Genomic DNA, 23,469 nt, shown 5'->3' on the forward strand with positions numbered 1-23,469 from the left:
TCTCTTTTGGTTGGCACTGAATATAATTGCACAAAGACACTTCCTGATTCCTAAATACTTATCTGCAGGTGCTAAGCTTATTTGAGGATAAAGGATAATACTTATCTTCTTGCTCGTTCTCATATCTGGAGGCTTTTTTCTTGGGGCAGAGAAAATTCTGTTCTAAGAGAGGGTCTCTCTGAGTCCTTGTGGACAGAGGCCTTTGAGGGGGTGAGTTTTGAGATGCTCTTTACCCTTAGCTGTTTTTTCTTGGTAGTATTTTCTCCCTTTTTAGGTTGGTCTTCAAGAAATAACCAATCCCACGTGTTCATGAATCATGTGGTCCTGCTGCTGAAAACAAGGAAAATGCAATTAAAACAAGTGGTTTGTATAAAATGGTTTGTCTTGTAACTGCAGGGCCAAGAGAGAGCCTTGCAAGAGAGCTAATGCACGGTGAGGGGAGGTGAAGTGTTCACCCAGCCAGCAGCTAGTACATCGTCTCTGGTCAGATCTACTTGAAACGCAAGGATCCCTGCCAGTTTCTGCATTTTAAACCTGACATTTCTGTCTGCCACGATTTCTTTTTTTAATAATTTTTTCTTCCCAGTCTGCAGCGCGGATCCATGTGGAGTGCTCTCTAAAGTGTTTGCAGTGGCTTATCCTCAGGGCAAGGATCTGCTGTGGAAAGGGCCCTAAGGAAAATTTTGGGAGCGCTTGCTCTCTGTGATTGAAGTGCAGTGGAAGTTGTGTGTAAAGCTGTGTGTATCCTCTGCTATTCCTGCTGCAGAGGTGTTTGCTGCCCGGGGCGCGCGCTTTGCCTACTGCGGGTGCGGGAGGCTGAGCTAGCAGGAGGCAAAGGACGTGGGGAGGCATGTCTTCACGAGAGCTGGGGGAGCGGTGGGAAGCGGCTGGGGAGCAGGAGGTCTAGAAGGCTGTACTAGTAGGAAAAGGTCAGGGAAGGAATTAGCTGGGACCTGGAAGCAGAGGGGTTTGTTTCCTCGGGTAGCAGCCCTGGGTCTGGGAGCAGAAGGGAGCCCTTCCCGGGAGACGATACAGGAGCACCGTGGCGGAGGTGATGGATGTTGTTTTTTTCATCTCTGCTTTGGATGAGTTTCCTGTTGGTCCTGTGCTCATTTGCAGTTTGTTTTAACAATTGTTTTCTTCCGATTGCTCAGTGGTTTTTATTTTCCTGCCTAAACAGAGTTGCTGCTTTCGTAACAAGGGCCAATATTGCAGCTTGTGCTTCCTCTTTCCCCTTTGTGATGGTGTGACAATGGTGACAAACATCTATTGTATAAGCAGTAGCTGTGCTCTGGGCTTGTTTTTTTCCAGGGAGCTGTCCCGTTCTGCCTGCAAAGTTCCTGGGAGTGTCAGATAGTGAGGACAGAGCACCCTTTGTAATGGGGAATCAGTCTGTGACACTCAGAGGTGATGATGGGGTCTTAAGCGAGAAGAGTTTTTATTTAAACTAATTGGGCTTGAAAAATTTTATATACTTATCTAAATCCTCTACCTTTGCCTTTCTTGGAGTTCTGATCTCCTATGGATGATGAGGCTGTTTTCCATTTTGAGGCATTCTTCGTAGCTAAACCAGTTGCACACTGAACCATGTCAAGTGTTTAACAAGACCCTTTGTATGCTAGAACTGCATTAATTGCTTTTTTCTTTGTCCTACAAGATGAAGACTGCCTTATTTTTATGATCTGCAGTGTGTACAGCAAATACAGTAAAATCATAAGAACTGGATATAGTTGCATTATCAGAATTAGATCTGAACCCGGAATGAGTCCTTGTTAGTATGGCAGGGATTATTGTGTCAGGTTAGTAGTGCTGCTTCCATTTTTATTTATTTATTTTTAAACCTGTGTTTAGTCTAAGACTTCATAGTAGCTATGTGTAACTCTTGCAGTTTCAAGGTGCTCATGTTTTGGAAATGCACTTGGTGTAAATATTTAACTTGTGACAAGCAATTGTCAACTGTGTTGGTCACTTCAACTCCTCTGAATTATGAAGGAACTCCTGCAAAGTATTGACATGCTCGGCATCTTTACCTCCTGTTGTGGATTAAATGACAGCCGTTCTCAATATGGGGCTGCTTGGTGCAGTTTGGGTGTTGGAAGCCTTCAGTCCTGCACTCAGCTGTTAGCCATGAGCTTCTTCCACTCGCTATAGCCCTTGTGCTTTGCTAACAGGGCCAGTTATATGTGAAATGGGATCCCCTGGATCGTGTTTAATTATCTTGCTCTCTGGCTAGCGCAGCGATCCGTTATTTTATTCTGGACAGTGTCAGCTGCTTATTCCTAAGGTATTTCTGTGGAGAGCAGACTGTCCTCCCTTTACACAAAGAGGTGGAAGAATGGGACATGAAAGAAGTGCAAGACCCTTCACCCTTCATTCCCGATCCCTCGTCTCTTGGCTGCTGGTGTTTCAGTTCCTGTGTTCATCTGAAAGGGCTTTGAGTAGGGGCAGGTAACGTGGGACCCTGAAGTGCTTGTTCCAGTTCAGTCCAGGTGCTCCCGGTGGTGGCATTGCAATGGGGAGACTTGCCCTAGAGCTGCTCTGGGATTTGGAATTGACACACTTCACTTGGGAAAAAAAAAAAACCAAGTTATAAATTTTCTACGTCATTACTGTGACATTTCTTGACATTATGGGAACATGTTTCTCTCTTCACTGGGATTACAAAGGTCTTTGCCAGTCTTTCCAAGTTAGACTTTTCTTTTTTTAATGTGAATGATCAGTAAGATGCAAGTCCATTGCGGGGAGGTGGTGGGGTTTGTTTTGCTTTTTTCTTTGTGTATATTTCCTTACAATTGAGGCATATTTTTCTTACTTCTTTCCTCCTCACATAAACCCGCAGAGAACGTTTCCTGCAGCAAGATCCTGATTGCCCTAAAGCAGCAGTCTGATTTACCTGTCACTTCCAAAGACTTTTCTGGGGATTTCTGGGTTATACTTCAAACTTTGATCTGAGTAAGTACAGCAGAAGGCCGGGGGAGCAGAGTGCTGAGCTGCAGAGTCCGGGTGTCGGACACTGGTTTGCTATGGGGATTCTGCTAGAGGGGGAAGCAGAAGTGATGCAGCCGTTCATCTCCCAAAGTCCAGGAGACGAGTGGAGGGAAGGGCGAGGGGGAGGCAGGGGAAGAGACCTCAATGTAGAGCAGCTCTGCGGCCCCGCTGTGGGGTGGTCCTGGGGGCTGACGGCTGGATGGACCCGCTCTGGGGCTGGAAGGGAGATGGCGCGTGGTTGCCAAAACATATTCTCTGTCTTCTGAGCTCTGAGGTCTTTATTTCCACACTGCCTCCACAGAAGTACAAATGGTGAAAATACAAAAACCATGTCATGTCTGGCAACTTGTGGAGGGGGTGAGGGAGTGCTTGTTCTTAGGCAGCTTATTGGATCTGTGCGTTGCTCCGTGCCCTGCTTTGCATGCTGGCCCTCATAAATGGCCACACTTGATTGCGAGTAAACCCATTTCATGCTTCCATCTGAATGCATGACTGCTGCGAAGCACTACTACAATGAACTCTTTTGCATATGATTGTGTCAGTGAAATTAATTTTGTTTTGCAGCATCCTTGAAGTGCTTGGGGAGGCTCGTGTGAGCAGTATTGATCAGATCCCTCTCTCAGGGGCCTGTGCTCTAACTTGGGACCTGAGGCAAAACCTGGAGAGAGCAGGAGAGGCAGAGGTGTGCAGCTGGAGCACGAGCTCTGTGGGCTCCCGAGCCCAGACCTGGAGTCTGTCCACTACACCAGCGTTTCTTGACTGTCCTTTACTGAACTGCTTCACACTTGTGGCATTCCCCTGCTCCTTCATCCCTCGCTCTTTTGAATCCCACTGATCACTCTGCTAGCGTAGCAAGAAAACAAAGTCTTTTTGTAGAACAAAATTGTGTTTCTGCTGTTCATAAGGATAAATTCTCCTGGCAGTCAGCACCGACTCCCGGTGGTGCCTTCCGGCAGGTATGACTGCGCTCCTGCGAAGAGCCTGGGAAGGAGCATGACTGTTTGGAAACACAGCACCCAACAACCCACGTTTCGTGTCTGGGTCCCTTTCCTGCGTGGGAGAGGTGGCTGAGGGGCGCAGGCCCCGGCTGTGAGCCCTCTGCCCGCTCCTGCTGTGCTCCTCCGTGTTGGGGAGCTGCCAGCAGCTCTGTCCAACGGTGCCTGCGTGGAGGAGGGAGCACTGCGTGCGCGCACAGCAAGCCTGGAAGGTGTCATCTTGACAAACTTCACTCTCTCCTTACACGCTGAAGAAAGTTGGTTAATCAGGATTAACTAAGGCTTCAGTCTGGAAGGGTCAGAGTAGCTGCTAGCACAGGACAGATGTCAGGCAGGGGCTGGTGGGCTGAAGCTTCTTATCCGGGCTTGTTAAATGCAGTGGAGAACCCACTCTGGTCCTGGCATGCTGCACTCTGCCATGCTCCTCTTGTTTTTACTTTTTGAAGTGGAATAATAAATGCCTGTGCTTATTTCCCCTGCTACAGCAGGCAAGGGCCTGGCTGCGTGGGGAGCCGTTCTGCGCCGGCCCCGGGGATGGCTGGCTGCCTGTGGAGCCACTATGCTCTCCCGCGGGGTACTGCCTCCAGAGCCCCAGCAGCTCCCGGCTGCTCTGCGGGGCAGAGGAGGAGCATTTTGTCCCACCCTGGCTGCTTCGACAGACCCGCTGTCTTCAAAACTCCCTTTTTCTGCCATTTGGAGAGCTATGGTAAAACTCAGCCAGTGGAGATCTCATCTGTCTGGGGCTGGGCCAGCGCCTCATCCTCGGTGCTGGGCGCGAGGCAGGCGGGCAGACCCTGGGCTGACGCTGAGCTCGGGGGACGGCGAGCCCAGCTGTCCCTCTGCAGCAGCGCTGGGCCCTACGTGTGCAGGGAGATGCTGCAGGGCCTTTCTGCTGCCGAATCCCCAGCTCCTGCCAGTAAGGGTGGGTTCCTGGGAGTGCTGCTCTGCCAGTGCTTTGTGTGCTGCTGTGGGGAGGCAGCCGGCGTCGCTGCGAGCCTCTGTGGAGGGGGGAGGCTCATTGCTCTGAGTCTCCCTAGTTTTCTTTTTTCTGCTGCAGCCTGCAGCAGCTGAGCTGTCATGTCCCGAGTGCTGGAAGCCATGCAGGTCTGTTGCCGGCAGCCAGCGGCAGGGCCCTGGCCAGGAAAGAGCGTAACGGTCCCTGCTGGCAGCCTCCCTGCTGGCACCCTCACCTGGGCGAAGGGTCACTGCTGGCCTTGGCTTGGTCCGTGGGTCTGGAGATGAACAGAGGGTCTGAACTGCAGTTTCCTGGGTATTGCTTTCCCCAGAAAAGAACATCTCACTTCAGAGAGGGGAAATTGGGAAATTGCTGTTCCTGTGTGTGAGCGGAGGGAATCATTTAGATAAACACTCTTCATGAGATGTCTGCTGTAGAAGTTGCTCAAACACAGAACTATGTTTGTGGGTTTAAAATGGAAAAAAAAAAATCTGGTTGATCATAACTTGATGATGTTCAATGAAAGATAAAGAATAGCCTTTCTTTCCTGCTCACATGTGTCATTGTGTCAGGTCTCTAATGAGCTGGCTTCATCCATTCATGTACAAAAACCTTTCCACAGCTGCTTCCTACCAGAGGCACACTGGAAAATAGCAGACTGACATTTTTCCTTTAGTTGTCTTTGTGATCTGGAACAATAACAGCAGCAGAGGAAAGGCCAGTAGTTCAGCTATGTTTGGCTTTATTTATTGCATCTATTTAGAGCAATAGATGAATGATCAGCCCACTGAAAGTTTAATAATAAAAATGATAATGTGTCTTTGCCGTAAATCTGCTTTATAGACGGACAGGGACTTGTTTGGTTATAGGGTGCTTGCATTAGGGGGTTAGATAAGTGTATGTGATCAATATGAAATTATGATTTCCCCACTCTATCTCACTTCCATTCAGGGTGCCTGCGTGCCGGTGCTTGCACATCTGGGGGAAAGGAAGACTTCATTCCTTCTGCCAAACTCTTAGGGGCTATGCTGAGGAAAGGGGCTGGAGGTGCACGGCTGTACAGTCGTGGAAAGGTGTTGGGAAGGGAGCTTTGGAGACCGCTCCTGGTATCTCACATCTGAAACAGCTGCACCAAAATCGTTCCTGACCTGTTCTTAATACCCTCTGGTAATGGACGGAGTCTGTTCAGATGCGCCACCTATACTTACAACAGATTCAGATTAGGGGCAGAGGATTAAAGGCTATGAGGGCTTGGTAAACGTAGTGGTTTTAATGTGTTTTATGTGTTTTTTAAACCAATAGCTTCTTAACTCTGTATCTGCAGCCAGTTGCAATTGCTGTTGCTTTGTTGCAGCGGGTTCAGCATAAGCAGGACCAGCAAAACAAGGTGTTGTCTTCTCTTACTTGATGAGCGAAAGAGGACAGAAAGTTTGAGGTTGTGTTTTGACTTATCCTGTCCTGTAAAGTAATCTGCAGCCCGGGAGGCTGAGCAGGTATCTTGGGGAGGGGCGTTGCAGTTGTGGCCTCATCTAAACTGAGGTTTCTGCCTGAGCTGCGTGGATGTCTCCTGGGTTGCACCATTACAGACTAAGTTGAACAACCTTAGCCCTGCGCTGAGAGGAGGCCAGAGCAAGCTCCAGAGCAAGGGCAGGAGGCCCACTGCAGCTGGGTGGTAGCTTTGCAGCTGACGAGCTGGAAGGGGAGTCTCAGAAAATAAATACAAAGAGGTTCAGGGTGGACGATGCTTGATGATGAGATACTTGCTCTGTTTGTTTTCTTGCCCATCGAATGTTATTGGAGCTGTTCAGGAATTGCCAGTCTGGCTTGCCAAGAGGTTGCAGTCCCCCATCTATTGCACAGGGCTGTAGGGTCCCCACCACTTGTTCATACAGCCCGCTGCCCTCAGCCTGAGTGAAGGGGCTGGCTTTGGAGGCAGGGAAGTGTGTGGGGCTGTATTTGATTGCTGAGCCATCTAGTTGAGTGGAGATTGTGCTTTAGGAGTTCCTGGTATTTTTCTCAAATTGTTAAATTGTTTATTTGAGTTAGCGCCTTTATCTCTCGCTTGGATTTAATTGTGTTCCTTTGTACTGACTGTTCCGCACTGCCTATCTGTTGCTCCTCCTTTACACCTTGCCTGTCTTGGATTGCTTTGCTGCCCCAGCATCTCAGAGTGTATTGGGAGGAAGGCACATAACATTTCACAGAGCAGCAGATGCAGATAAGTAATAACAAACCCACTTGTAGCAGCGATGGCAGGAAGCATGAGTAACGCTGAGAACACGCTGCTATTGCTGGAGTGTTTTTGTAGCCGAGCCTCTTGTGAGGGAATTGCGTCTGATATTTTGTAGTGCTTCCTGAATCACTTCCAACATCTTGTGATCTATCTCCACAGGCAGCTCTTTATCCTTGGTCCACTCAGGCTGCGAGAGTGTCGAGGAAACCAGAACAGTTATCATGGAGATGCTTCTGAGACAAGGAATGACATGATATAGGCACATGGTTGTTGCGAATCCCTGGGGTTCGCTCTGCTGTGGGGTGTTACGGGCTTGTGCGGCTTGCTGTAGGATGACACATCACCAGGAATGCACGTCAGTAAAAGCCAGTGAGGGTCTCGACTGGAGTGATGTGCTGGTGACACCGAGAGAGAGGCGATACGAAATACTAGCCTGGATTCCTGAAGTCCTTTCTTATGTCTGTTTCCATACAGAACCCCCCCACACCCCCTTTTTTACTTGAAATACCAGATCCACTTCCTCCTAACAATACTAAAGACCCTTTTATCTTCAGCTCTGTCTAGACTAGGACTTAAAGTGCAGTGGTAGCACCTGTTGGCTAACTTCACTAAAACAAACTAGACCAGATAAGGCAGCCAGCTCTTAGCATGCCAACTGAAAAGCATTAATGCTGGCCTGATGATATCATACCTTTTTATATCACAGTGTGGAGAGGACCATACACTGCTGGGGGTGGGGGGTGTGTGTGTTTCAGCACCTCTCTTTCTCTTGGCCCTTTTTGGTCAACTCGCTGCTGAGAAGAACGAGCTTGGTCTTGCTGCGACCTGCGCTGCCTTTGGAGCCTCCTCCCTCGATGGTGGTACGGGACATTGTCGCCGTGGTGTGCTGAGCTGGGTGCAGGAGGGAATGGGAAGGATGAATAAGGCCGTTAAAAGGCAAGTGTATTACTGTGGTGGCATGGATACCATTTCTAGAGAAAAGATCTAGTGAGATAACCACTTAAGACTGGACTAAAATCTCTGCTTCACACTTCAGCAATTGATTTTCAGTTTGGAACTTGACACAGTAATTTAAGGGCTAAATTTAATTTTCAGTGTAATTTTTTTGAACAAAGATAATGTTTGCAAAGGAAGTCTCCACCTGTATGTCTTAAATTCTTCCCTACACTGTTGTGTGGGTGCGTTCAGCTAAACACAGCTGCTGTGAATATCAGCCTTCTCTCCTTGCCACGGAAAAATTAATTTTTCCTAATTCTAGATGACCCACTAAATCCTGTCAGCAACGGATGACTGTTAGCTGGGACCATGGACTCAAGTCACGGTGTCATGGGGCTGGAAAGGTGACCGGCTCCAACGCCCCTGCTTGAGGCAGGGCCTGGGTCTGCTCTGGGAGCAGAGCTCCTCGAGACCTGCTGCGGGGCCCTGCTGGTATCCAACCGCGAGGAGCTGCCTGGTGAGCGCCCTGAGATGGGTCAGCCTGGGTCTGTCTGAAAAATAAAAGAATGCATGGTGTTCTGATCAAGAAACTAGTGTTCCGTAAATCTAACGGGAGAAGTACAAGACCGAACATGGCAATAAAGTTGGTGGGTGTGGGACCCTGTGCCGCAGTATTCGGCCGAAGGATGCGAAGGAGAGGTCTGGTTATGAGAGCGCCGTGGTCTAGGCTAGTCAACGTCAGCTGGTGAAGCGGCAAGGTTGTGTCTTTAGGTGCGACTCAGGGGCAGTGGGCTTCTAGCACAGCTGAACTAGGCTTCTCTAGGTTGTTGCCATCTTGTCCTGATACCTGCTGGGTGAATGTCGAGTGTTTAGGTATCAGACCAAGATCTGCAAGTATGTTGACTGTATTTTCAGGGGTTTGTCTTAGATTTCATAAATTGGTGCAACACGAATAATTCATTAGGCTTTCTGCTGAAGGAGGGCAAGAGGTATCAGGCTGATATCTGAAGAGGTTTAAGATCATTTTTTGGGTCATGTTCTGTCACCTCTTTCCTGCCAATGGATCTTGTTTTGCTTAATGGGAACTAGGAGTGGAGAAGGCTGTTTGGTCCCCTTTAATCTTTGAGTCCCCACAGACTACTTCAGATTTTTCTCCCCAATAAATTGGCTTGTGGCAGCGTCCCAAGCTCACATTACAGTGAGCACCAAGCAGGGGTATGCTTGGCTCACACCTGTGTGTTGCAGAGGTGAGAATCCGCTGTGGACTGCTACTTGTTTACAACTGTGTTTACGTATTTTGTGTGGGAGGGTGCTGGTCCCTGTGCAGGCCAGGGCAGTAAATCTGTTGTCAGAAGGGCTTGCACATATGTAATGAGAGCAGATTATTTCTGTTTTCCCTTATTTTGCTGCCTTGAGGCAGGTGGTCAGATTGTAGAGGATAGAGAGTATGTTTATCAGTCCTTTCCTGTCTCTTTCATCACCAACCCCCCCCTCTGGTGACCCCATTTTCTAGAGGGATAAAGCAAGCAGCCCAACCTCATTTCTCAAATCTGTTGCAAAGTCTGATTAGAGAAATGGAGGAGCTCTGGTACCGTGCACGTGTGCAGCCTGCCTGGCCCCTCTCGGCGCTCCCTGGGGCGGCTGGTCTGCCGCAGCCTGCCCGCGTGGTTCTTGCCTGGCAGGTACAGTCTGGTCTCTGCTGGTGCCACTGCCCCTTTTTGGGGACCCTGCTCAAACAAGTTCGAGTCCCGTGTAAGCACTTTCTGTCTCTCCGCAGGTGTACTGAAGGATGTAGGTGCAGCACATCCCAAACAGGATTTATTTTCCTGGTAGCATGCAGCACAGGAAGGTTGGGGAATAGCTCTGTGACTGACATGAGCTTTGCCATGAGCCTATTTTTACAAAGAAAAGCCTGGTATTCACTATGTGGTTAAAATGGGTGGAGTGGGAGCGTGGGGGGGGCTGAGGCATGACCGTGTGTTAGGTGGATGTCCTGCCTGTTTCATGAGCAGCGGGAGGAGCAGGCTGGCTCTCCTGGCTGTGGCCTGGTGCCTCCTTGAAGAAGCAGAACGTGCTAGTTGTTCTACGGCAGTGGTGGTGGCTGCTGCTCGGGAAGGAAACCTGGCTCAGCTGCTGGGGTCAGCCCACCACGGCACGTTACTGCAGAGAGTATTCCTGCTGAATGCAGATGCTGGTGCCTGGCTCTCGTCCTCCAGAGCCTGTGCCATGTCCTCCGGTGCACATCAATGAGTGCTGGCCGGACATTCGGGTGGAGGTAAAAGTGAGATCAGAGAGCTGGAGCAGAGAAGGCATTTCCTGATGTTGGTTGTTGGCGAGGACGACGCCCTACCAAACCCTGGTGTGGGCTCCCGTTGGCTTTTCAAGGAAGAGGAAGAGACATCGTCCTGGGAAGGGGCACGCGTGGCCTGGCTGGAGGGCTCAGCGCAAACTTCAGTGTTATGAAAGGTGTCCCCAGAGCTGCAGGGCAAGGATAAATCTGCCAAGCGCAGATTTTGGTTGCTGGTGAGCTTCAAGCCCTTCCCGTTTGTGTCCGGAAGAAAAACAGGTTTGAGCAAATCCCTTGGGTGTCCTGGTGTCCTTCTGAGATGGCTTTTCTGGAAATTCAAGAGTAAATTAGATGCATTCCCCAGGCTCTTAGCATGTATCCAAAGTAGTGCCAGTTGTGCGCATCGCATCTATGGCTGTCTGAGTCCTGCCTTGTTTGTAGTTCGCCAGCCCAGCAGCACCCGTCAGGTACCACACTGCTCTGGCCTCGGTCGTTCTGTGATGTTTCGGTTCCTTGCGCTTGCTCCAGCTAGAGGGAAAGTTGCATCTGGCTGGCCGGGACAGTCATTCGTAACTGTGTGCAGTGCCAGTGCAAACTGCGCTCTTCCTCCTGCTCAGTGGTCCATCTGAAGCAAGTTTTCTGTTTCGGATAGTGGTAATAAAAGATGGTATTTAGGATGAGCAAGTTGTGCATAGTGGATACTTGATAATTAGTGGAGAAAATTACATGGTGACCGTAGTGCTTATGTGCTTAAGAGAGTGTCTGATGCGAAGTAAGTTTGCTCTACCTGCATATTATTGGGATGATCAGTCTGTAGTTAGCAGAGCCTGTCGAAACGTGGAAATACTGCCTGTCGATGTCAGTGGATTGAAGTGAGCTTGCCTCGCTCTTGACGTATGTGAAAATATTGTAGGCTGATTGTTTTGGTGCTCATCTCATCTAATTGAGTCCCAAGTTTGCTGTGAACATTTCTGTTTAAACAATGATGCAGTTCCTCTATAACCACTGCTGTAACCCCTCTGGTCTGTTCTGAGAGCAGGTGGCAGTTTCCCTGCCCAGCAAGGCATCAGCTACTGCTTTAATTCAAGTTGTGCGGAGGGTCCCGCACGCGATGGTACGTCCTGGTCTGTCCCCGGCGGGTATGGGAAGGCAGCGCCCCATCCAGAGCTGTCGGCAGTCCCTGGTTTTGAGTGCACTGTTAACTGTGCCTGTCTGATTGTGAGGGCTTGGTAAAGGGAAGCGCTTGATTCTTGTGCTTTTGCAGTACATCGTCTCTGTCTCTCTGCAGAACATTGTGTCCAAGAACGCTATGCAGTACCGTGGGAATGCCCAGCACGATGCGCAGGAGTTCCTGCTTTGGCTTCTAGATAGAGTCCATGAAGATCTGAACAATGTAGTGAACTACAGCGGAATGCCTCCACTCAAGGTAAGGGATTTTGCTGGGAGCCAATGTGGGAGAGTAGCTGTAACTTTGCATACAGTCTTTCTTTATAATTATATCTACCTGTTGGCTTCTCAGCTCTGATAGTTTGTATGGAACAAAAGCTTGGGTTAAAATACTCTTTGCTTCCGGCCCTGTGAAAGTAACTGGCCGTTTCACTAATCCCCGGCAAGTGCTCCCCAATACAACCATTTATTAATGGTCACGTACCGCTCTGCAAGAGCTGGGAGGCATTACAGGGGAGAGACTGCCAGGCACATCATCTGGTGTGAGATCCCTGCCTTCCCTTGGGCTGCCCTAGCTACCTCACATTCCTGCATAACCACCCATGTGAGCAGAGCGCACTTGTTATTTAAAAATCTTGTGACATTTTTCTGGTGGTTTTGGGCAAGGGGGGCGCAAATTGGACAAGGAGTACTGGAGCCATGTAATGTGGTGCACCTCTACGCTTGGATGTGCTTCTAAGGTCTATTCTTCTTTTTTAGCCACCGCTGGAGGATGATGTGCTGCTCGAGGGACCAGCCTTTCCAATCAGTAGTACTTTTGTGCAGGAACTCTTTCAAGCCCAGTACAGGTATGATATTTTGTAAATTTTGAGGCATTATTGCATGTAATGGTGACCCCAGTATAATTCTACTCTGACACTAGCTCCTGGTACAATTGAGACTGGTGTCATTGTGTTAACAGCTGTTTCTGAATTCCTGCTGAATGAGATATTGCTCCAGAGGAGAGAGTTTCACTACTTCTGGTTTGGTATATTCTGTGAAAATCTAAAGTATGTACCACCTCTTCACCTGCCCTGACGCATCCTGAAAGCAAGTCAGTGCTCAATGGAGCAAAGACTCAGGACGACTCAGTGCTGTGAGGCTTACCCTGGCTGTTCAGAGGCGAGAGCCTGTGGCAAGATCTGGAGATGCCTGGAGGCTGCTCGGGAGTTACGGATCCCAGACATCTTGCAGAGTTCCTGTTATCTGTCACTTGGGAATTCTGAGCTGAATCTTTCACTGTCCCTTCAGGGTTTTCCCCATGAGTTTCCCATACTGCCTGGGAAGGGAGCTTTCTAATTTCAGAACTAATACAAGAAAACAACCTAATTTCCAGTGCTCCTCAATGGCTTGTATCTGTACTGCTGTAAGAATTTTAATTGCTGGGCTTTCTCCCCGGTATTTCCAAGGCTTCCTTTGCCAGTGTAAGGTGCAGGTTAATTCTGAACGTGAGAGATGTATTGTCTGGAGTTTTTCCTTTCTGAGTAAGAGAGATCTGTACACCTGCAGTGCTGACTGTCGCCTTCTCTTTCCCGTCACTTCCCTTTTCTTCAAAGAGAAAATCCTTCCAGGTATTCCATGTTGGAGCTACTGTTGGTGAATTATTAATTTTGCAGTGATGTTTATTAAAAGCCAAATTCAGTGACTGGAGTGAAGTCTTTTCCTGGCATGCCCTGTAATGAACTTTGAGACCAATTACTTTAAAAGGATCTAGAAATCAGGAGTCCATCATTTACAGCAGCTATGTCTATACAGCCTCTATGCAGAGCTGCTCTGTTTGGAGAAAGAAGAGTAGAAAGCAGCGGCCAGGTTGACATGTGAAGGCTGTTTTTTGTGATTTGATGAACTACCCGTTCCTGATGAAATGAGGTATAACTCTGTCCTATTACTGATATTTGTACTAGGTCCTCTCTGACGTGCCCTCATTGCCAGAAGCAGAGTAACACCTTTGACCCTTTTCTCTGCATCTCTCTGCCGATTCCTTTGCCTCATACACGGTACGTAACTGTCTTGAACTTAACATTGGCTGTTTCCCATGCATATAGTGTTGTTTAATTTGCTACAGAAGGAAGAGAGATGTCAGCAAAATCTCTCCGGTAAGTCTTTAAAAAAAGATAGATAGGACCATATGGGGCTTAAATTTTTTGCTTTGTAGGTAAATTGGAAAATTGAGCCTTTTACTTGTTTCAGAATGGCCCTTCGCCTCCACCCTTAACTTCCTATAGAATTAATTTTTGGGAGAAAAAAAAAATCTTTAATTCAGGTAACCAAAATATTTTGCTTTTGACTTAATTTATAGCATTTTAAAATTAAAAAGGGGAAAAGGATGGAACACTTTCTTTTTTTGCTTTTAGAACAGCCTCACTGATCACTCCCAATTTCAAAAAGTGAAGTTAAAAGCTTTCCTGCAAAATGTTTTGCTTTTTTTGAAAGACAGTTGTTGCCAATAAAGAAAAAAGCTCCATGGAGAAAAAAAATCCGGATAAAAAGTTCAGAGCGAAGATAAAGTGATGCACAGCAAAACTACCCATTGTATAAATAAGCAACTCCTTCACCTGATGTTTTGGATGCAGAGAACTTGTATGGGTTCAAGAAGCAAGGGAACAAAGTAATGAAAGAACATATTAAATATGGTGATGTCACATTTGGTTCAGAAGTCCCTGCTCCACGACCGCGTGGAGGCTGAGTGGGCTTTCCAGGGAAGGTGTCCCTGGTAGGCTAGCCGCCCCACTCTCCTCTTCCCGAGGTAGTACTTCTGGTTGCTGGTGGAGGCAGGATTGAGTGTTGAGAGACAACCTGGAGCAGCTGTTCCCAGCAGCAGCTCTCTCTGAGTGCTTTAAGGTGCTGCCTCGGACTGCCCTAAGCTGCATTACAGGATCCTTGTTGGAAAATTACAATTGCCTTGTAATAGAGAGTTTTATTTTTAACTTTGTGGGTCTCTTTTGAGAAGACTTTCTGCTTGTGGGATCAAGTAACACCAGTCCACCTAGTAAGAAAGGAGTCTTTGGAAATCATACGTATTTGTCTGGCTGTGGCCGAGCATAACTCCAGTGTAAGGTGGATCTGGACTGCCGAGACGGCTCTGTAGCTTATGGGCAGCCTGGATGCACCCAGGTTGGGCTGACTGTGTTCGAGGTACTGCCAGGAGATGCTCAGCCCAGCAGTGCCTCCCGTGCTCTCCGCAGGCCGCTCTACATCACCGTGGTGTACCAGGGGAAGTGCTCTCACTGCATGCGGATCGGGGTGGCAGTGCCCATCTCTGGAACGGTGGCCAGGCTGCGGGAGGCTGTCTCCTCAGAGACCAAGATACCCACGGAGCAGGTAACGGGCTGGTCTCGTCACCCGCGCGCCCTGTCTTCAGCGGGAGGGAGTGCGGAGGCTCTCATCCTATGTTGGATATGTAGGAATTTAAATTTGCTGCCCTTGAATGGGGGAAGCAGGGTGGTGATGACCTGGATCATGCTTTTCCCTGTGCATTGGCTTTTTGAAACCTAGTGACGTTGGGATAGCCATCTGTGGCGCGTGCAGACCCTCACCCAGTGATCCGTGCGTGCTGACAGTGAGGGAACCATTGGGCACCGACGAGGAACTCCTCTGTAGGAAGAGCTTCAAGAAAGCTGTCGGATCCCACCAAAACTTCTTCACATACTGCCTTTACCCCAGCTTCTCTTTTATAGCAGTCCTTTTCCCTCTTCTTTGCTCCTGGCCGATGCCAGGATGTTTTGAGGAATGTTCCTCTTGTAGCAGGAAAATCCCAGTTTAGAGACAGGGCAGCTCAGCTGGACCAGGCATGGGTGGTTTAATGGGTTCTAATTTACTTCTGCTGACTCTAGATCGTGCTGACGGAGATGTACTACGATGGGTTTCATCGTTCCTTCTGCGATACTGATGACCTGGACACCATTCATGAAAGCGACTGCATTTTTGCCTTTGAGACCCCAGAGGTATTTAGGCCTGAGGGTATCCTTAGTCAGAGAGGTAAGTTGATAACTCCACTTAATGCTCACCTCAGGTGACTAGGTGAGGGAGGCTTGTTTTGGAAAAGGATGTACTTGAGAATAAAAGTCCACAAGTAGTTGATGTTCTGGTGTATTGATTTCAACTCTGACTTTGTCCAGACTCATTCCAGCAGACTTAATGGTGTTGTCAGCCGGGAGGTTATCAAGAAGCGATGTACACTCCTTTCTTCCTCTTCCCAGGGCTGATTCTGCAGGCCAGGCTGGCTTAATGTGAAAACTGTTGTCAGGCTTAATTCAAAGATCTGCTAGGGACCAGATGAAGCCACTGAAATTGTGTTATTTACAATCAAATTGCTAGTGATTGCCAGACTGTTTCATCTCAGGAATGAACAAACACTTTCTCTTTCGAAGCTGAAAAAAACTGAGCTTCTCTGCATTTCCCTCTCAGTGAAAGGGAATAATTGCATCCTGAGTAGGTGGAGCCTAATCAAGGGCAAATTTTACTATTGGAAGTAACTAGTAGGTTTTCTGTCACTTAGGTTTTCTTGCGGGCAGACAAAGCTATGAGTGCTTGTAGAAATTACTGTGAAAAATCAGTTAGGTGAGCACTTGCATATAATTTCTTTCTGTAAAGAAATAGTCACTATGAAAAGTAGTTGCTCTTTATTACTTGTATGAAGGCTTCAAAAACGGTCTTGATTCCATACTGTCCTGTTCCTCTGCAGCCGAAAGAGGGTTTCTTGAGGGGGGCATCAGGGCACTAAAGGCAAATGACATAACAAAATGTTTCCTTTCTCCTAATTTTTCAGGAATACATGTGAACAATAACCTGAATAACTTGAAATGTGGCACTGAGCACACCCGAACAATATCTTACTCTCAAGGAACAGTGAGGTCTGGAAAACTGGAACAGCCCTCTACTAAACCAGCAGCAAACGACAAGATTGTCTTGCTGGTGTGTAACAGAGCGTGCACTGGACAGCAGAGCAAAAGGTGACTGGCAGCTTCACAGTTAGAATTACTCTTCTGGCTGCTTCCTTAATTGACCTGGGTTTTACTCACCCTGTAGTGAAAACACAAGGTGAAGGAGCGACAGCTTGCATTCCTAGCTTGCATTAGGTACTAAAGAACATGTTGATCAAAGAGCATTAATGAATGCAGCAAAATATTCCTAATTTTGGTGAACTTCAAATAGTCCAGTGTTGTTGGAAAGTGGTGAATGCAGACCATTTGGAAGGACATACCACCTCTCTATAGAGCTCTCTGGTTTGAGAGAGCAGCAAGCACATCTGACCTGTGATGTGTGGAAATTTTTAATGAGAGTGCAAACAGTAGGTGGGGGAAGTGAGAAACGACCATGACAAAGGCGTTTGTACCAACCGTGGGCTGAGAACTATCTCAGCTGCTGAAGTTCGTTTCACAAAAAGTTATCCCAGCCAGGTTGCAAAGCTCTGCAGCCTGAAGCAAGCTGCTTGAGCACAGGACAGGGCTGCAGCCGGTTAAAAAGGGCCCTCTGCGTGGGCAGCCATAACAGCATTTCCTCAAAGTTAAGCGTCTCTCCTCTGGAGACAAGTTTTTAAATGCCTGGTTTCTGAGGAGATTCATCCAAAGCATGCCGAGCTCTGTAGGTGCCGAGTGAGGAGGAGAGTGGCACTGTCAGAGTTTGGGGATCCGGTTGCTGAACAGAATAATCTTTTAATTGCTCCCTCAAATGCTACTCCTTCCTGTAGGTTTGGCTTGCCCTTTGTGTTGCATTTGGAAAAAACAATTGCTTGGGATATTCTGCAGAAGGAGATTCTGGAGAAGATGCAGTATTTCCTGCGGCCTGCAGCCTGCATGCAGGTGAGGCAAATGGTTTGTCTGTTTTGAGGCTTCTAGCTCTGTGCGACGTGAGGCCAGTTACTTGCAGCGATAAACATGCACACGCTGAACTGATGGCTTCCCAATATTTCTTTGTGCAATAATGGCAAGTGTGGTATTCCACTCTTTGGTGCTTTTGTCTATTTGCTGAAAGGTACAAGTAAGATTATACTGATCAGGTGAAGAAATTGCATGCTTCACTTCCTTCCTCACCCCCAAGAAGTACTTGAGAGATTAGCGCTGCTGTCTGCACTGGAAATCCACGGCTTGGTGGTGTCTCCCTAAAAGAAAAGCTGAAACGTTTGCTTAGTGACTGCGTGTTTCTGATGAGAACTCCCTCTGAGAGCAGAGGGGTAAAGAGGGGTGTCTTCTCTGGTCACTGTAGAGGGGTTTTGGGTACAAAGCCTCAGTTGCTGTACCTCGCCCCTCTGTTAGCTGCTTGGTGTAGGCATATTTGAGACCTCGTGCATTTGCTTTCTCATGTAAAACACATGAGATAAAGAACACGTCAGCTGGTGCTGAGAGCAGGTTTGCACATAGGTAAGTTGGGTTTGAGTCACTGAGATGGCTTCTACTGTCTTTGCAGGTTTGCCCATTCAGCTTGCGAGTGGTGAGTGTTGTGGGCATAACGTACTTGCTACCTCAGGAGGAGCGACCCCTCTGCCATCCAACAGTGGAAAGGTGGGTTAGCCCTCATTCCCAGGAGTGGAGAGAGGTTTGTCAGCTGGGAACTCAGTGTGTAGCCATACAGAAAAGGACAGTCTTGGTGTGCACGTGGGGAATGCACTTCACAGGCCTGAGGAGCAGGGAAACGACTGAGTGTCCTCAAGAAGCTGTGTGAGGATTGCTTAGTTGTGTGTCGTGCCATCTGGAGTCTGTCCTCCTTGGAAATGGAGAAGAGAATGAAAATATTACTGCCTCCGTTTTTAAATTTTTTTTTTAGTGACTGTTATTCTTCAGAAATTTTTGTAGATGCCTGTTCTGTAAATAAGTGTACGTTTACTTACAGAATTAATGTACTTAGGTAAAGGCAGTTTGCCAGCTTTGCCATGTTCTTTGCTGTATGAATTCCTTTTACTCCTTTGCAAACTTGAGCTGTGTGGGAGTTGAAGAATGAAGAGTAGTGGAGAGAAGTTATATGCATGTAAAAGATAATGTAGGCTTCAGATTGAAAGGTGGTCTAACCTCTGTCTGCTCCTCTCCCCAGGGCATTGAAGTCATGTGGACAGGGGGGAACTGCTCATGTGAAATTAGTGGTAGAATGGGACAAAGAAACTAAAGATTAGTAAGTATGAAGTAGAAAGCCTTAAAGTGTGTTCACCTTGAGAGCGATGCTTGTGGCCAGCGTGGCTCTGTGTGAATTGTGTACCCTTCAGCAAACATGAGACCCCTCAGAAACTCCGCCCCGTGCCCTGGCCCCTGTCGGTAGGCACAGATTGGGTGCACTAGACTTGCTCTGAGTTGTAGTCGGGGTTTTGCATTACGGAGCAGGCGTCTCGCCTGTGGCTCCTTCCCCCACAAATCATATTTGTGTGAGAAAGCTTGTGGGCAGTGAGTAGCTTTTTCTGTCTGAGATAAACTGGAGTGGGTGCCCACTGAAGCTGTTCACCCCTGTGTTCAGTTGTGTTGCCCTGGTGGGATCTCTTGCCAGTCAGCTCTCGCTCACGTGCAGCGGGACAAATCCAGGAAAGAGCTGCTGTTTGTACCTTTAGGATGGCTCCCCGGCAGCAGGGGGAGCGGGTGGATATGCTGGTAACTGTGTTGTCTCCCTGATGCAGCTTGTTTGTGAATACAGAAGAGGAGTATATTCCAGACTCCGAAAGCGTCCGCCAGCAGAGAGAGCTTCATCATCAACCTCAGACCTGCACTTTATCTCAGTGTTTCCAACTGTACACCAAAGAGGAACAGGTAGGGACAAGACTGTATAGCAGCCAAAACTCGGAAGGTCTGGCTGGTCCACGTGCTGCCTGAACTCCCACACTCAGCAGACTGGCCGTTTTCTGATTTGTTACAAACACCGATTTGTTGAGACAGGAGAATAAATTTGTAACACAACACTAGTTACCAGTCCTGCTAACAGAGTTTCTCTGCAGTAGGAGAAAGTTGTGGGAGGTACTGCTTCTGGGTTTTTTGTCCCCCAGATGTTGATATGAGAACTTACTTCTCTGTTCTGCAGTAGCAATGTCTTTTCCTGGCACACATTATAAAGGATTAGAACAGCGTGGCTTCTTCAGGGGAATTTATTGCTCTGTCTTGGAGCAGTTGTGTTTTTCCAAGCCTGAGCAGGGCTGGGGTGGGCTCAAGGCATCCCCCACTGAGTGGGACCCCCTGAATGGCAGCGCAGTGACCACTGAGCTCAGTTCTCCAGAAGCGTGGCCGCTCTCCTCCTCTAGCTCAGGTCGTGGTGTGAGGAGGTTGAAGTGGCGGGAGAGACGGTGTGCCATAGGGCAGACTAGAGATGGGTCTGATCTGGCCCTTGCCTGGAACATGTAAGCAATCTGCATTTCTTTGCCAGAGATCTCTAATCTGCTGTAAAAAGGGATTGTCCCAGAGGTGGACTGCAGACCCATGATTGAGCTTTAATAATTTTGGAGCCTCTCTTGTCGCTTCCTTCAGAGGTGAGGGAAAAGTTGTTTGACAACTTAAAGCTCTCTGGCTTCTGAGTTTTCTGAGCACCGGGCTGCAGACGGAAGTGCATGTTGTGTTTGTGTCTTTGAAAAGACACATTCTCCTTGGTGGACAGTGAAAATCTCTGCAGTTTGTAAGTCTGTGCCATTGGGACATAGGGAGGAAGAGGGTTTCCAGAGGGCAGCGAGGTGTCAGAGATAAAATTTGAAGTACACTTGTCTTTCTGTTCTGATTCTTTGTTGCTGGTTTTCTTGTGAGAATACTTTTACTCAGGCTGCCAAGCCTGCCTGCTTTTTGCCTTTGTTTTTTCTTCTCCCCCACTTCAAAGGGATTGGGGTTTGTAAGGTGGAAATAGCTTCTCTGCACAGCAGCACTAGCTGAATTCTGTCTTGCAGTGGGAAGTGCCGCCGGCGTGAGGTGCACGTCTCTTTGCTTGTCGCTATTTTGAAAAGCATCATTGGGAACCCTGCATTTCCAATGAGCTTCAGAAGTGCTGGAGGTAGATGGGGTGCAGGTGTCAGTGTCTACACTGGCCTGGGGCAGCAGAGGAACAGTGGTCTACTAAAAGCTGCCTTGGAATTTGGAAACTAATACCCACTCATGCCTCTTCCTTGTAGCTTGCCCCAGATGACGCATGGCGATGCCCACACTGCAAGCAGCTGCAGCAGGGTAGCATCACACTGAGCCTCTGGACCCTACCTGATGTTCTCATCATACATCTCAAAAGGTTTAGACAGGTAAGGATGTCTGCAGTGATGCCGGAGGACTGCTTCTTAGCCAGGGAGTGACCTGACTAGACCACCTCCTCAGAAGCAGCTGTGTTCTGCCCTATGCATTCCTCTCCTGGGTTTTTGTTTTCCCCAAGCCATAGTGGCCTCGCTGCCACTGCAGCTTGTACTATTCTCTGTTTACACAGGAAGGAGACCGAAGGATGAAACTTCAAAACATGGTTAAATTCCCTCTGAGTGGCTTGGACATGACTCCTCATGTTGTTAAACGCAGTCAGAGCAGCTGGAGTCTGCCATCTCACTGGTCACCCTGGAGGAGACCTTATGGTCTCGGAAGGGATCCTGAGGACTATATCTATGACCTGTATGCTGTCTGCAATCATCATGGCACCATGCAAGGGGGACACTATACAGGCAAGTATCCTGCAATATTAAGTACGTTGGATCCTTTCAGAAAGAAGACGGTTATATTTTTCTGTTGAGTGTCCATAACTTCTTGATCTCTCTGGACAAAAGGACCTAACCCAGCTAACAAGGGCTGGCTATGTAATACCAGAGGGGTAACTTTTATGACTTTGAGGAATGGAACAATGCTTGTTGACCCCAAATGTCTTACTGTACGTTTCTTTCTCTGCTATTTTTTTTTTTTCCTTCAGAGTAATGTAACTGGCCTTTCATGTTTCAAAAATGCTCCTGGCCACTCAACGCAGAACTTCTGTAGTTGCAAGAGGCTGTTATACGTAGGAAGTATTTGCACATTGCCTATGTGCACAGCACAGCCAGTTTATGAACTCCTCTTTGCTTGTTCCAGCAGCTCCCAGAGCAGCCAGAGATAGACAAAGTTGCTTGGTGGTTCTTAGAATCTGTATGACTTCACACAGCAGCCCAGAAAATGTGCGTGTCTGGTTTTGCCCTCTGATGTACGTCTCTGGGCTGTGTTGTCCTGGGTGGCCTCAGTCAGAAGGAGATCCACTGATGGAGGCAGACTGCCATAAGTAACAGAACGTGACGTGAATGGAACCACCCCAAGTGGTGTTCTGTTCTGAGCAGTAATGTTGGACAAAGAACATCCTGAAGTGTGAGCTGTTTATGGTATTCTGGTGGCTTCAGGTCCCTGTCTTGCCAGACAGACTGGAAGAGGATGTGTTGCATGAGTAAATCTATTCCTTTCATTCTCCTCTGAATCCGTCATAGCAGATAAGGTCGTGTTTACATTATCATGCAGCAAACCTGAGAGTAGTAGAAGTGAGGAAAGTCTAATAGTAATGCGTTTTCTCTCAGCATATTGCAAAAACTCAGTTGATGGCCAGTGGTACTGCTTTGATGACAGTGATGTTCAGCAACTTCCAGAAAACGAAGTCTGCAAGCACACAGCTTATATTCTTTTCTACCAGAGACGCACAGCAATCCCATCGTGGTCTGCTAACAGCTCTGTGGCAGGTAAGCCCTGCTGGCATTGTCAAGGAGTGATTGTAGTTTGTCTTTCATGGATAGTTTGTCCTTCTGAAGAATTTTCTGCCCAGCTCTGCTTAAGCCCCCACTCTCTGTCCCAGAACTCAGCGGGGCTTGTCTCAGTCTGCTGCTGTGCATCAGAGGTCGTGGGGAACTCCCACCTCTTCTGTTAAGGCTGATTGTGGCAAAGAGGCTGTGGAGATGGGGGAACCCCCTCCACCCCGACAGGTAATTCTGCTCAGAGCTGCCTTTGCCAAAACCACGACATAAAAACGTGACTAGGTCATTCCCTCCAGCAGTGCTGTTGGTCTCAGGTAGGCAGCCAGCAGCTGAATGTGTTGGTTGAACCCGGGGTGAGCTGGGGCAGATGCAGGCTTGGTGACTTGCCTCTGGAAAGGCAAGAATTTGCACTGCATTTTTGTGGCAGCTCAAGGACTGCCCTCTGCCTGCGTGCTGCACTGATTCTTCTGATTCACAGCATATTGGGACAAGTGCAATTCTGTCTTTCACTTATGAGCATAACTACTTCATAGGAGTAAAGACTTACTCTCTCGGCAGTATCTGGATGCTGTGGCTGTGTGGGCCAGCTCCAGGCTCCAGGTGTCTGTCGAAGCCAGTGCAGTGAGTACGTACCTGACTGTCAGTGGCCTTCCAAGGTTTCACGCGTTCTGCAGCTGCACACTAGTGGCCTGATGTCTGTGCCTGATTCCTTGCAGGCTCCACAAGCTCCTCGCTCTGTGAGCACTGGGTCAGCCGTCTTCCTGGTAGCAAGCAGCCCAGCATTGCTTCGGCAGCGTCATCGCGGCGCACGTCTCTGGCTTCCCTCTCAGAATCGGTAGAGCTGACTGGGGAAAGGAGTGAAGATGATGGTGTGTATCAGCACTGCAGTGTGTGGGGGATATTGGGCCACTAGTCTTTCTGTTACAAGATCCCTACTAAGATAGCTGCAAAATATGTAGTTACAAGGGACAGTTCCTCTAGCAGCTGGGGGAGGCAGGCACTGTTTCAGTAGGAGCAGATGGGTTCTGGCACAGGTGAGCTTTTCTCTGTGAAAGGATGAAGAAGAGCAGGGCAGGAATCTTAAGGATCCTTTCAAAGAAAGGAAATACTATCAACTAAACCTCTCAATCAAGAATGTTTTGTGTTTGTGTTTTTTCTGGGTTTCACTGCAGCACCTTTGCAGGGAGGCTGACACGGTACTACAGCTTAATATAGGTACTCATTGTCTGCTGCCATGCTGTA

At 48.2% G+C, this 23,469-nt stretch overlaps 1 protein-coding gene across 9 annotated transcripts in view; it reads left to right on the top strand.

The window, feature by feature from the left end:
* The window catches only part of USP31 (ubiquitin specific peptidase 31), a 68,724-nt gene that overhangs the window by 3,293 nt on the left and 41,962 nt on the right, over positions 1 to 23,469 (top strand). For all 9 annotated transcript variants that reach the window (XR_012676166.1, XR_012676164.1, XR_012676163.1 and 6 more), the window contains exons 2-15: positions 11,683 to 11,820; positions 12,321 to 12,409; positions 13,505 to 13,597; positions 14,786 to 14,921; positions 15,434 to 15,578; positions 16,369 to 16,552; positions 17,290 to 17,401; positions 18,006 to 18,100; positions 18,627 to 18,704; positions 19,198 to 19,327; positions 20,665 to 20,784; positions 20,964 to 21,189; positions 22,057 to 22,215; positions 22,944 to 23,096. Coding sequence is in view for 1 of the 9 variants with exons in the window: in XM_075165642.1 (XP_075021743.1) it covers positions 11,683 to 11,820; positions 12,321 to 12,409; positions 13,505 to 13,597; positions 14,786 to 14,921; positions 15,434 to 15,578; positions 16,369 to 16,552; positions 17,290 to 17,401; positions 18,006 to 18,100; positions 18,627 to 18,704; positions 19,198 to 19,327; positions 20,665 to 20,784; positions 20,964 to 21,189; positions 22,057 to 22,215; positions 22,944 to 23,096 (1,858 nt within the window). In the remaining 8 variants the exon portion in view is untranslated. The remainder of the gene's footprint in view (positions 1 to 11,682; positions 11,821 to 12,320; positions 12,410 to 13,504; positions 13,598 to 14,785; positions 14,922 to 15,433; positions 15,579 to 16,368; positions 16,553 to 17,289; positions 17,402 to 18,005; positions 18,101 to 18,626; positions 18,705 to 19,197; positions 19,328 to 20,664; positions 20,785 to 20,963; positions 21,190 to 22,056; positions 22,216 to 22,943; positions 23,097 to 23,469) is intronic.

Source organism: Calonectris borealis, chromosome 16 (assembly GCF_964195595.1).
Source record: "Calonectris borealis chromosome 16, bCalBor7.hap1.2, whole genome shotgun sequence".
NCBI lineage: Eukaryota > Metazoa > Chordata > Aves > Procellariiformes > Procellariidae > Calonectris > Calonectris borealis.